The 13581-nt window shown below is 56.1% G+C and overlaps 1 protein-coding gene across 4 annotated transcripts in view; it reads right to left on the bottom strand.

The window, feature by feature from the left end:
- The window catches only part of SORBS3 (sorbin and SH3 domain containing 3), a 28203-nt gene extending 15126 nt beyond the window's left edge, over positions 1–13077 (bottom strand). Inside the window, exons 1-8 of one of the 4 annotated variants that reach the window (XM_018052302.1) lie at positions 12451–13077; positions 12049–12201; positions 7049–7190; positions 6700–6817; positions 5046–5239; positions 3936–3999; positions 1265–1303; positions 709–802 (exon numbers count right to left, since the gene is read on the bottom strand). In XM_018052302.1, the coding sequence (XP_017907791.1) occupies positions 709–802; positions 1265–1303; positions 3936–3999; positions 5046–5239; positions 6700–6817; positions 7049–7190; positions 12049–12152 (755 nt within the window). In that variant the 5' untranslated portion in view covers positions 12153–12201; positions 12451–13077. Of the gene's footprint in view, positions 1–708; positions 803–1264; positions 1304–3935; positions 4000–5045; positions 5240–6699; positions 6818–7048; positions 7191–9621; positions 10727–12048; positions 12202–12450 lie in introns of those variants that run through there. The other 3 variants (XM_018052303.1, XM_018052304.1, XM_018052305.1) reach the window with 3 other exon arrangements.

Raw genomic sequence — 13581 nt, 5'->3', positions numbered from 1 at the left:
CCCCGTGGACTGTAGCCCGCCAGGCTCCTCTGTCCATGGAATTTTCCAGGCAAGAATCCAGAAATCTGGGTCCAACTCTTGACCAAATCTTAGTCTCTACCTTATTGATGATGCCAAGAGCCACAGCCCGGTTAAGGCCAAGCTAATGAGGTCACTCTGTTCCCAGAAAGGAATCAGAAACTCGTTAGTGACACTGTGACGGAGAGCCTCCTGATTCCTGAGGTTGGGCTGCGCCCCTGCAGCTTGGGCTGAGCTTGTGTGGTTTTCTTAGAAAAGATGCACTGCGTCCTGGACCTGTCTGCAGGGTTCCTCTCTCAGTGGCATCTAGGACAAAGCCTGTGGCCCTCTATGCCCCTTGTTTTCTCGCAGGCTTCAGAATGGATGGCTGCAGGTCCACGCCTAGCCACGGGCTACCCCGCTCTCCACCCCAAATGAGGCATGGACCTTTGCGGTGATGAATTCCTGCCGCCAAATACAGAGGCATCCCAGGCAGTCCTGACCACAAATAGCGGTCAGGTCATCCCCCTTTGGCTCTGGTGGCATGGAGGATCTCAAGCAGTGGGAACCCTGAGAAGGGGCAAAGCCATGGGCAGGAGCCTGCTGGCCTGGTCCGAGACTGTGCCAGCTGTGGCCACCAGGGGGTGCCCAGTCCCCTCAAGGAAGCCAGCACCCCTCTGCAGCTCTGGGGCCCTCCCCTTGATGACTCACCCGCTCAGAGGCGACTTCTGGTTTGGCCTGGCAGGTGGTCTTTGCTGGGGCCCTGGATGCCTTGAGTTTGCAGATGTGGCACAGGAAGAATCCACTGAAGTGAGAGAAAATAAACAGGGGCAATGGAAGGTGAAAGCTGGGGTTGGGGGCACCTGGGTGACCATGGAAGGTTCTGGCCCACCCCTACCCACGCTCCTGGGTAGCTGGTGGGAACAGGGGTGATGCTCTGGACCAGTAACTATGGGCTGGGTGCCAAGAGCTTTACACTCTTTACCACACCTTTGAAACATCTCTGGGGTGTTCCCGTTTTACACGTTAGAAAAGAGAGGCCCAGAGAAAGCAGAGCCAGGGCTAGGCATTTGCTGGACAGTGACTCAGAGGCTCTGAATTATTAATACCGTGGACCAGGGGATTTGGAGCTCACGGAAATGGGCTGTACAAAATTCACAAGTTGAGCTGAGCCAACTGGGGAGCCCCAAAGCCAGGCGTGGCTGCAGGGAGGGGTAAATGCGGGCGCTGGGCTGAGGCATGCCACCCCCCAAACCCCAGCCTTCACCTTTGGGTGCCTCCTCGAAGGTCCAGTCCAGCTGTAGGTCTAGGGTAGCAGAAAGGACTAGGTCAGGGTGGGGGCAGCAAGCGAGAACAAGGATGGGGAGCCCTGGGAGGCAGCCCCAGAGGCTCCCAGTCCCTCCTGCCTAAAGCAGGGGCCCAGGGGCTGAGTCAGAGCCTGAAAAATGTCTCGAGGGAGGGAAGGAATTAGGAGGGCAGTTCTCAGGAGGGCTTGAAATGCCTCTGGCTGCCTTAGGGCCTGAGCGAGCCAAGAGGGCAGTGGCCTTGCCCAAACCCTCCTCCCTTTCCCTCCCTACATTCCCACACACACCCTCTCCCTGACCTTTGGAGACCTGCCCTGCCAGGTCAATTTGGTGAATTCCACTTCCCCTTCACCCTCTCGCCCTTTCTGCACCCTCTTCTAAATCTTCGCCCTTTCCCCAGACCCACTTTTCAAGGTGCTCAGGACTTTCTGGGGCCTCCAAGGAAGAGCTACTGACCAGCCAACCCTCTTGATTTCCTTGGCACAGAGACACGTAACCACAGCTCTGACCTTAAACGCAAACCACAATCCCCCTCTCCGGATCCCACACCTTCCTCCAGTTCTTGGAGTTTTCTGCTTTCCTTTGCAGCCAACTACTGGCCATAAGGGGCTTCCCAGGTGGCGCTAGTGGTAAAGAACCCGCCTGCTAATGCAGGAGACATAAGAGACGCAGGTTCAATCTCTGGGTTGGGAAGATCCCCTGGAGGAGGGCAGGGCAACCCAGTCTAGTATTCTTGCCTGGAAAAGCCCATGAACAGAAGAGCCTGGCAGGCTACAGTTCATAGGGTTGCATGCATGCTGGCCATAAGAAACTCAGTGTCTTCAATTCCACTTCCTGATAATCAGGCTTTCAGCCTGAGCCACCCTCGTCAAGGACTCCAGTGACCTCCATGTTACCAGATCAAATGGTCAGTCCCACTTGGTCAGCAGCAGCCTCAGTCACAGAGGTTCACTTCCTCCTTTAGAAATTTCTTGTCACTTGGCTTCAGGGAGACTACTCTGGTTTTCCTCCTGCCTCCCAAGCTGCCCCTTCCCAGGCAGCCTAGTTGATTCCTGCCCATCTCTCCAAGCAAGTGCTTCAGGCTCAATCCCTGGGCCTCTGTCTCTCCATCTCCCTCGGTGATCTGGTCCAGTCTTCTACCTTAAAAAATATTGCCTATTCCAGGGACTCCTAACCTTAGTCGTACATCGGAGCTAGTTGAGGGACCTTTACACCAAAAGTCTCTTTGAGTGGGTCGTTGGTATTTCCATCTGCAGCTTAAGCCTCACCCTAGGAAATGCAGACCTGTTTATCAGCTAACCAGTGGCTCAGTGGTAAAGAATCTGCCTTCAATGCCAAACATGCAGGTTTGATCACTGGGTGGGGAAGAGCCCCTGGAGAAGGAAATGGCAACCCACCCCAGCATTCTTATCTGGGAAAATCCCATGGACAGACGAGCCTGGTGGGCTACCGTCCATGGGATCGCTGAAGAGTCAGACATGACTCAAAAACATCAACTGCCACTTGTATGAACCGTATCTAAAATGGAACGCCCCTTAGACTTGCACACACACACAACCCCTCCCTGCCTTTCCTGTGTGTATATACACGTATAAAGGGCAACTTCATAGATTCACTCAGGTTTAAACTCATCCCTGACTGGTCTCTTTCATGCCACATCCAATCCATCATCAAATTACCATGATTCTGTCTCCAGAATTCCACCAGGCCCGCTGCTACTGCCCTGATCTGAGACACTGTCATCTTTAGCCTGGATTCTGGCCAGACCTCCTGACTGGTCCCTTGCCTCCACTCGGCCCCGTCTCTTCCCCACCTGGCAGCCAGAGGGAGTCACCTCAGCCACCACCTGTCAGAGCCTGTCACTCACTCTTCAGCTCAGAGCCTCCCAGGGGCTCCTCAGTTCTTGTAGAGTGAAAGCCCAGGGCCCTGGGTGACCTGACCCCAGCATCTTTGTGTTCCATCTCCACCACGTGCCCCTCTCACTGCAGTCCAGCCCCTCTCTGTGGCCCCAGAACAAATCTGGCCTGCTCTGCCTCTGGGTTCCCCATGCTTCCCAGGCAGCAACACTCCCCCCACCTCCCCCCCAGCCCTGCAGGGACAACTGCTTCCCAACCTTAGCTCTCAGCTCAGACGCCATTTCTCAGGGGCCTTTCCTGACCAGCCCACGTGAAGTGGCAGCCTTCCTGCCCTGGGCACTCTCCTGACCTTTTCTCCCTAGCCCTTACCACCATCTGCCATATTAAATGTCTATGTGTTTATTCTGTGATGCCTTCTGTCTCAAGCTTCGCTAAGGCAGGAACAACCTTTTTTTGTTCCCTGTTTTGTCTTTAGCACCTAGAATAGTAGTCAGCAAACAGCAAGTGCTAAACACATGGTTAAGGGACTGACTGGACCAATGTGTGACTGCACGGCTTCCCAGACCCTCACTGGGGATAGTGTCTCGTCACTGTTCCCCATACAGGGAAGAGATTGGCAGTTCCCTCCTTTGGCCTGTTTTAGCAACAACTCACCACAGAGCCTAGGGTGAGTGGAGACACTTCTCGGACAGGTAAGTCCCCTTGTCTACCTCTCGCTCCCCATGCCCCAGGGGCCCAAGCCCACTCAGGCAGAGAGGGCCCCAGAAGAGGGTCTCACCCGGCATTTTCCGGTGGATCTGCTTGAACATTCTTCGATACCAGTCCCTGGGGCTGTCAACACTCTGGGATCAAAGAAGGCAAAGTCAGGCCACCCTCCCAACATCAAACCACAGACATTTTTCCTCGTTGGGTCTTTTCTCTGGCCACCCTTGAAGCCTCCCTGGGTGGGCTGTTGTGACATCTTTAGTAACAATACCTCGGTGTCGTCTGTTATGTTTGAGTAAGATATACAGAAGGGGGACATCTCTGGTGGTCCAGTGGTTAAGACTCAGTGCTCCCAATGCAGGGAGCATGGGTTCAATCCCTGGTCCGGGAACTAAGATCCCACATGCGTGTGGCATGGCCAAAAAAATTTTTTTTCAATTATTAAAAAAAAAAAATACCCAGATATATGGAAGAATCTCTACCAGTGATGACCCTTAAATTGTGAGATCTGGGGTGGCTTATATATGTTTTTTTCTTTCTATGTATTTCTGATGATTCTACAAAGAACATGTGTTTCTATGTAATGAAAAATAAACAGTATTGGTGGGGGGTAGGGTAGGAAGGTATTTCACATCCTCTACCTCACCTGTGACGCCAAAGAACCTTGGGAAGCAGAGGGCTATGTTACCCATCTGAGTTTCCGATAAGGACCTAGAGGCAGACAGCTGGCTCAGGATAGGCCTGGGAGTGATGGAAGGGCAGGTCCTCCCAGCATAAATCCTTCAGATCCTCCAAGCTTGCTGCTCCATCAGGCCTCACTCAGGACTCTTTCATTCACCCATTCAGTCAGTCACTTACTCAGCAACCATTTCACCAGTGCCGTGCCAGGCCCAGGGCCATGAATAGGGGAGCAGGGCAGTCCCTGCCAGAGTCAGCCCTTACAGTAGTGGCTCTCTACCATCGAGAACCTATGGGGTAGTCTAGAACTGCTCCCCTCCGCCAAAAAAAATCACTTGTATAATTCAGACATGCCAGAGTGCTCATAATTTTATGGGGCTCATATCCCCTGGACCCATAATGGTTGAACCCCTGCTTTAGTTATGGGAACAGCCTTTGTGTCAGAGGTGGAACTCAGGGTGGACCCCTGGGCCCCACCTATCAGCAGCCCCAGTCCTGGACTCACAGATCGGGGCGCAATTGGCATGCCGCTCTCATCCACAGGCCCGATGCCCTCATACTTGACCCAGCGCTTGTCGCGCCGTTTGCTGTCCTTGGTCCATGTGGCTGACCACTTCTGGGAATGCTGGGAGGCAGGGGTCTTCTGGTTCCCAGGGGGCCGGCTCCCAGGGCCCGGCCAGGTCTGATACCAAGCAGGGTCTGTGGGGTACATGGAGAGGAGCTTCAGCAAAGGGCCCCACCTAGGCTTGTTTGTCCCTCAGCTCCTCAGACCACTGAGCCCTGTGGGTTCAAAAGTTTCAACAACCCCTTGTTTGTCTAAGTTGATGACGCAGACTCTACCAATGTCCTCATCCTTGGCAGGACCACAGGGTTCTGTTTGTTTACTTTTTAGTTAAAATGAATGAAAATGGATTTTATCTTGAGAAATCTATGCCTGTCCCTACCCCACCCTGCTTTGTTGGGGATGTCCTCAGAGTTTTTAGAATGAGAGCTGGAACTGTCACATGCAGAGAATGCTAGAGGCATCTCTAGCTGGGGAAGACAGTAGCGTGTGGCAGAAAAGGGCCCGGGGCTGGGGGCAAAGACCTGAGTGCAGATCTATTGGCTGTGTGTCTTAGGCACAGCAATCAACCTCATTGTGCCTGTTTCCAACTTCTGTAAAATGAGGGTAGTCACAGCAGAGCTGCAGGGAGATCTAATGTGTGTGACTGTGTTCAAGACAGTGCCTGAACACGATCGACCCACCAGGGGCAGAAACTCACTCACCAGCACCTTTGGCCTCCGGGTGTAACAACAAAAGGGCTTCAGGGCAGGATGGACCAGTGTTTGAACCTCAGCTCAGCCTCTGTGACTGAACACCCCTGAGATATGGGTCCTTCGCTGCAAAGATGCTAATAATGACACCTTACCTTGCCAGGCTATGGAGGGATGAAGTGAGGTAAGACCTGGAAAGTGTCTTTACAGGGTCCAGGATTTTCTATGTGCTTACCGACTATTTGTTAAACGTGTAAACTACTCAACACATTGGCTGCCTCAAAGGAATGCTCTATAAATGTTGCCATCCTCCTAAAGAGAGAGGCCCTGGGGGTGGACGTGCACCCAGGAGGTTCCAGGAATCTCCCAGACCCTGTGGGCTGGGCTGGGCTGGGCTGGGCTGACTCACAGGAGCCCAGGAGCTGGCAGAGTCCCAGAGCTGTCTCTGCAACCTTCTGCTGGGCTGCTGCATACAGACGGGGGGCGGGGGCAGCCCTTAGGGGGTGTGTCTTGAGTTCAGCGCCCATCCCTTCTTCAGCCCACCTATGCTCACATTCCTTCAGCCTCCATTCCCAATCCAAGCCATCCCCTGGCCTGCTGGAGGTCCCCCTGGCTTAAGGCTATGTTCCCTGCACATTTCCTTCCCCCTGGCAGTGGGTGGGGGAGGCAGGGGAAGGGATGTTTCAGCCTGGTCTCTACCACAGCAGTTTCACTCTCACAGGCCAGCAAGTGCCTACAGGGAGGGGTGGTGAGCTGGGCTCATTGGCCCCAGGGCCTTGAGAGACTTTCACCCACCTCCTGTCCACCTGACCCAGGGTGGGTGCCAGAAGGCTGAGCCCAAGAACCTCTGACTGAACCCCTCCCCAACCCCTAACCCTGGAGCTGGTTTTCCCAAGCAGACCCACCTGGGTGTCTGGAAGCATCTCTCCTCGGTGGCAAGTACCCATTGCACACAGTCCTGGGCGCAGGGTCATGGAACTGGAAATTAAGGGTGTTGGAGCCACCATTCCGGATCACGGGCACCTGTGGGGAGGGGCCAGGAGCAGCAGCTCAGGCCCAGAGGGTTCTGCAGGAGGGCAGGAAGGATGGCTAAAAGGTGAGAGCTGGACCCTGTCTGGTGAACCAGCGAGGCTCTCTAGAGCTGTCATCCACCCTACTTCCCGTGCTGATCCTCTTGCTGCCCCCCGACCTGTCCTGCGGCCCTCTCCCCAAGTAGCGGCCCACAGTACCCGCTTCCCTTGCTGTCTCACTCACCCGTGTCCCCTGGGCGGATGACCCTACGTGGGCCAGGAGGTGGCCTGGGATGAAGTCATCCAGGCTGAGCCCAGCTGGGAGGCTGTGGGGTGGGGCCTGCATGCTCGGGTCAGGGCTGGAGAGCTTCTCCTCCGCGTGTCCTCTGTGGGGAAGGAAGAGGCTGTGGGGGAGCCCTGCTGGGTCCAGGCTGCCCCTGTCCTCTGGGTTCAACCTTGGGGCTGTGGGAGGGAGGGGGTCCGGCCAACTGGGTGGGAGCTCAGAGACCCAGGAAACAGGCCGCTGTGGGCACCCGCCTTCAGGCTGCCCGTGCAGGCTCCTAGAGGCACAATGGGCTGCTTGTTCGGCCTTGGGCAGGAGCTCTGGGTGGGAGTGGGGGAGGGGGAGGCCCAGCAAGGAGGAGGAGGAGGGAAGCTGGCTGGAGCACACCTCCAGCGGCCAGCCCCTCTGGGGCTCTCACTGCACAGCATGGCCCTCTCCCCCGGAGGGAAGGCAGAGGGAACTGGGGCAGCTGGCAGAGGCAGGCCCGGGTACCAGGACTTTGTTTCAGTTCCCTCTGCCACCCCCAGGCCCCGTGAGCATCTGCTTGCCAGCGGGCACAAAGGGTTAGTCAGCCAGTGGGGTGGGGAGCGGCCACCCGCCCACTGCCCAGCGGGGCCAAGATTCTAGGGAGGCTGGGCATGTCCAGTCCGCAGGAACCATTCGTTCTGAGCTCAAAGTAGTATCAGCTCCCTTCTTCGGCTTCTTGGCTCAAACCGAAGCCTCACAGGACTCAGGGTGCCATGAGGGGTCAGGTGGCTTGGGCCGGGGCTTGGGCGGGAGAGCGAGTTAGTAGGTGAGCGGGGAGTTGGCACAGGGAGGTGGTGCTGTCTCACATGCACACACATAGAGGTGTGCACACACCCCACTTTCTCCTACATCTCCAGGCTGTCTTTTGGACAGAGGGTCTTCCAGGGAGCATCATGCCAGACAGGCCAGCTGGGTCTTTCCACCCCAGGCAAAGGAGAGGTCAAGAGACAGGGCTCCCACATTCAGGAGAGGAGGCAATGGGGTTTTCCACCAAAGAGCCGAGCTGCCCAGGCCGTCCTGTGCCCCCTCACCTGTCCTGTTGAACGTGGCCAGAGGCTGAGCCAACATCGGCTACCTTCTGGCGCTGAACCGGTTCTGGCACTTTTGTTTAGAGTTAAGGCTTGCGTGTGCCTGTGGGGTCTAGGGGCTCACAGGAGGGTGGCAAGGACCTTGTGAGGTGCTGTTTGTGTAGCATGGAGTGTTAGCACAGTGGATGCTTAAGATGGTGAATGGAGTGTAAGAATGTGGCTTGTGCAGGGGGTCGGGGGTCATGTGAGCAGTATGGGAATTGTAGGTACAGAGGGGGTGCAGCTGAATAGTAGGTGGGAGGTACGCAGTGGGAGGTGGTGTGCAGCTGGGGGGTCGTATGAGCAGTGCAAGTGTGTGGAGACCAGAGCGGATGAAGGTGCCATGGGGGCTGTGACTACTGCTATACCCAGTTTCTGCTCAGCCATAGTGGGGCTGTAGGGTACAGACAAAGCTGGGGGCAGCTCTCTGACTTTAGTCAGGGAGTGGCAATTCCTTCTGACATTTGAGAAGACCTACTGGGGACACAGCTTTTCCGGGCCTATCCCTAGCTGGGATGGCAGGGGAGAGTGAACGGCTGAGGCTGGAGGAGGGGCAGCTCACCAGCTGGATCCAATTAGGACTCCTACCAAAAGCAAAACAGGCAGACACACCCCAGTTCCCGGCTACTCTCCCCCACCCTGCAGGGGAAACTGAGGCAGGGGAGAGTAGGAGGTCTGGAGCCCTGGGGCATGCTGATTCCTAGGCACAACCCCACCCCAGACAGCTGACAACGGAGGCCAAGATGCAAGGTCAGCACAGGCAGCCCTGATCATCAGCTGACCCAGCCTTCTTCCCTCTCACTGCCATACCCTGCTGCATTCCCTGAGAACTGCCCTGTAGGAAGGAGGGGCCAGTAGGAGGTCTGATTCTTCAGGTGCTGCTCATCCTTGGTGGCCCAGCTGTCTGACCCTCCCTAACACGCACGCTGTGATGCACCTCTCAGGATACGCAGGAGTGGGTGGGGAAGGATGGGCTGAGTGTTCCTCCGGTATCAGGAGGTGATAAGGAGGACTTCTCATAGGGAGGATGGGGCAGTGGGTCCCGCATCTGGCAGAGAACAGAGGGGGACAGGAAGTCCCCAGGTCTTCCCTTAAATCGGACAGCCCTTCACCCCTAACGGCTGAAAAACGTGAAACAGCCCACTGTAGTTGGCAGACTCCTTCCTCCCTCCAAGAACTGCCTTGACTTTGGGGGCTTGAGTCTTAGGCGCATCCCAAGGGTGTTTTCCAGCTACAAGTCCACGACAAGTTCAGGTTTTCTAGACTTTCGTCTCATCTGGATTAAGGGGGGACTTCTCACTTCTTTCCCCCCAGCCCCCAGAGTTTGGGACCAGGACCCCCGAGGGAGGGGCTTCCAGCGTTCCCCTGGGTTGGAGTGCGGGTCCCTCCCCGACTGCAGCCCCCGCCTCCTCTCCGCCACCTCTCCTCCCGGGCACCTACCTTCCCTGGAGAGCAGGTGGAGGGGACTGCGGACGCCCGAGAGGACACAGGAGCATCTCTGCGCGGCTCCTGCCTGGCGCGGCCGCGGCGGGCCCTCGGGGAGGGAGGGCAGGGAGAAGTCCGGGTTGTGCCGTCCGCCCTTGTGACCCGATCAGGACAGGCTCCGCGAGGCCGGGCGCCCGAGGAGGAAGAGGGGGATCGGCGGGGCCGGAGAAGTGGGGACGAGGGCGACGCTGGGAGCAAGGACCGTGAGAGGCGCGCGGGGCCGGCAGGCGCGCGGGCAGAATGTGTCTCTCCCTGTGATCTGGCCCCTGGGCCGGACTGGGGCGGAGGGCGGGGGCTCTGGCCGGCCGGGGCGCGAGAGCGCTCCCCGTCGGGGTGCGAGCGGGCGGGCCGCGGGGACGCTGTGGGCCTTGCCGGGGGCTGGGTCGGCCGCGAGGCGGCGCCGGGAGAGGAGGTCCAGGGTCCCCAGGGAGACCGCTCCGGTTTCCCAGCTGCTTCCCCCGCCCCCACCGCAGGGCTGGCGTCGGGCCGGGGTGGGGGCCAGTGAGCGGCACTCAGAGTTTCCAGCGACATTTCCAGCGGGTGGGAAGAGAGCCGTTGCTCGGCGGAGCCAGGACAGAGGGCAGGAGTGATTAAAAAACCCGGTCGAGCCAGCCACTGATATGGGACCCGGATGCAGACAGGCTGGGGCCGGGATAAGGTCGCCGCACGGACAGAGTGGCCTAGTGGGCCGAGTTAAGGCCCGGCCGTCTCCCTCCTCTCTTGGAGACAGAGTTGGATTGCGTGAGTGCGCGTCCCAGGCGTGTGCACACAGAAACACACACACGCGCGCGTGCACTGGCCAATGGGCGGATGCTTACACACGTGCAGGCCCCGCGGAGAACACCCGCGGGAGGAAATTGGACCGCGGCAGCGGCCCCCTGGGCGTGCCGCGCCCCTGAAGAGGATGAGGGCGAGGTCCCTTTGGCAGGGATGGGGTTACCGGGGTCTTGGTGTTCCCATACACCGTATTTGTTTTGATCTTGCTGCTTTTCCGCTGTTCCCACTGCTTTGACACCGGTCCCAAGAGCCCGCGCCCATTGGTTCCCATCCCCTCCGGCCATCCCCACTACCCCTTCTTCCCTGTGTGAGAGAGCCTCTGTGCTAGCACAGAGCCTGTTACAGTGAAGGTTTGATGAATGCTTTACTATTAACGAATGCTTACTGCTAGTGGACAGACTCTGGGGTACTACTTCTTAGTTCTTGGCTTGGCTCTGAGACCCCATGCCCCAAATCAACTAAATCGTAAATACCTGTTGGGCAATCTCAGATCTACTTTGGAAGCGATCAATTATAGATTATGAAAATATGGAACCGTTGGTTAGGACCTACTGGGAGTTAGGGGGCTTCCCTGATGGCTCAATGGTAAAGAGCCTGCCTGCCAATACAGGAGACATGGGTTGGATCTCTGAATGGGGAAGATCCCCTGGAGAAGGAAATGGCAACCCACTCCAGTATTCTTGCCTGGAAAATCCCATGAACAGAGCAACCTGGCAGGCTGCAATCCAGAGAGTCACAAAGAGTCGGACACAACTTAGCAAATAAACAATAACTGGGAGTTAGACTAGTACTCTGAGGCCACTATGCACTTCAAGAGTGTTTTCCATTCAGCACAAAAGTTGAGAAGGAAGGGAATGGAGAAAGATGAAACCTTATTTTAAAATTCCTACCATCACAGATACTATTAGCTATATCATTCCCTGATTCAGGTTAAGAGATGTCTGCTTTGCAGTGAACCAGCTTGAAACAATCTCACATGTGAAGCGCAGAAGGAGGGGAGGCTTAGGTTGAGAAGCTAGAGAAAGAGAGAGGCGTGCCACCTAGCTTCCAGTGTCTGCAGGGCTGCCGCATGGAAACTGCCTGGCTGCACTGGCAGGCCTGGCACCATTGGGCACATACTCCAAGGCAGATCCGAGGTCTCCAAGAAAGAGCTCTTAAATGATTTCAGGAGTTTCAAGTCTGCCAATTGTGGGGAATCTTCATACAAATAATTATTGCACTGAGTACCTGCTCCAGTATTCTTGCCTAGGAAATTCCACAGACAGAGGAACCAGGCAAGCTGCAGTCCATGGGATCACAAAAGAGTCAGACAAGACTTAGCAACTAAACAACAGCAGGGAGCTGAACCAGATCACTTTGAAGGCCCTTTCCAAGAATCTCTGATTCTCTAGGAAAGCTGGAGGGACGGGCATGGGCCAGTTAACCTCTGCCTGCAGAAGTCAGCATCAGAGAGGAGGGAGGAGCTTTGAGAGAACCTGAGTGCAGGCGGCAGTGGGTCGCCCTTCCCCTAATGCTTGGATACCTCCTCACCCCCAGGCACCACCCTCTTCCCTCCTGAGGGACAAAGCTTGTGCCCATCTCCCTTGTCACCAGTTTTTTCCCCACCTGTCAGGATCCTGGTGATTAAGGGCCACATCTCTTTCGTTTTCTTCCTTGTTCTCCAAAGATGGTGAAGCTGACGATCTTCTGACTCCAGGAATCCTGGCCATACCCGCTTCTCACCAGCAGCAAGCTTCTCTTATTCTCTAGGGCTCTGACCTGGACTCCAAGATAAATATTTAGTGTAGAGGGTGCAGCTGAGCCGACAAAGGTCCCCAGCTTCCTGTTTCTCACAAGGGGGAGGTGGCAGCCATGGGCAAGGAGCAGGGGACTGGCTACCAGCCTCATCTCTATAGAAATGGGGAGTCCAGTAAACAGCTTTGTAGGATGCGACAGGGGAAGCTCTGCCGGAGACCTGAGCTGCTTTGACTTCTGCCTGTCTGCTTCAGGTCCTGCCGGGCTTATCACCTTGTCTCAGGTCAGAACCTGCGGTGCCATGGCGCCTGTGGGAATCACTCTCCTTCTGAGAGTCAGAGGCTGTGTACTTGGACCAAGGAGGAGCTCCCTCCAGCCCACAGCCTCATGGAAGGGAGGATGAGCAATCAGTGGGAGCACAGAGTCTAAGGAAACGAAGTGACGCCTCCTTTTCTGCTCATCTTTAGGGAGAAGAATCCTTTGTCTTTGAAAAGTGGGAGATTAAAAGGAAAAAGAGTCGCGACATCCAGAGATTCAACCCCAAGCCAGGTGTCTGATTTCTCAACTTCTCCTGCCAGCCTCAGCTCGCTGGCTGCTGGCCTGGCGGGGCAGAGAGCTGGCATGGCTCAGGAAGAAGCTGAGGTTAGGGAGGGCCATCCCAGGTGACCGGGCTGTCACCAACAACAGAGCAGATTCCTTTCATCCCAGTGCACTGTCTCCTTTGGCGACTGCCTTATCGCCTGACAGGGACCTCCCTCCCTCTGACTCTTCCGGGGCTCTGGCACGATCTTTGTCAGGGGGGCTGCTGCCTGTGTCTTCTCAGAGCCACCTGAGCCATAGTAAACACTGTTACATAACCGTTGTTTTTTCTAGCTATCTGATCTTGGTTGGCCTTGTGCCCCGCCTCCACCCTGCCCCCTGAGGCCGCCACCTTTTGTTCCATGGATTATCCCCCGACGGCCCCCATGTCAACTGAGGTCTGTCCACGCCTGCCACACTCAGGGATGATTAGCCAAGAGACTACCAGATGTTATGCTCTTTACACGGAAGGGGGAGAAGAGGGTGGGTATTCATACAGGAATGTGGGTGGCTCTGAACATCAGCATCAGTCCCCAAAAGAAAGGATGAATGCAAAGAGCATTTAAGTAGCTTTTTAACGTAAGTGAATAGGGTGAGCAGAGAATTCAGTTTCGTTTCTCAAGTGAGAAAAAGTAAGCCAGGCATCCCAGAAGACATAAACCTGAACTCTCAGCAACATGTGTATCTGCCTGTGGCTGAGTCATGTTGATTTGTGGAAGCAACTGTGGAGTCTTGCACCAAGGCCACAGAAGTGGAGCCCAGAACAAATGTCACCTCTGAAGCTGACTGAGCCCCCTTGTAACCTCGCCCAGAGTCCCCCTGATC

This window comes from Capra hircus, chromosome 8, assembly GCF_001704415.2.
Source record: "Capra hircus breed San Clemente chromosome 8, ASM170441v1, whole genome shotgun sequence".
In the NCBI taxonomy this organism is placed as follows: domain Eukaryota; kingdom Metazoa; phylum Chordata; class Mammalia; order Artiodactyla; family Bovidae; genus Capra; species Capra hircus.
This window is presented reverse-complemented; position numbering and strand designations above follow the sequence as displayed.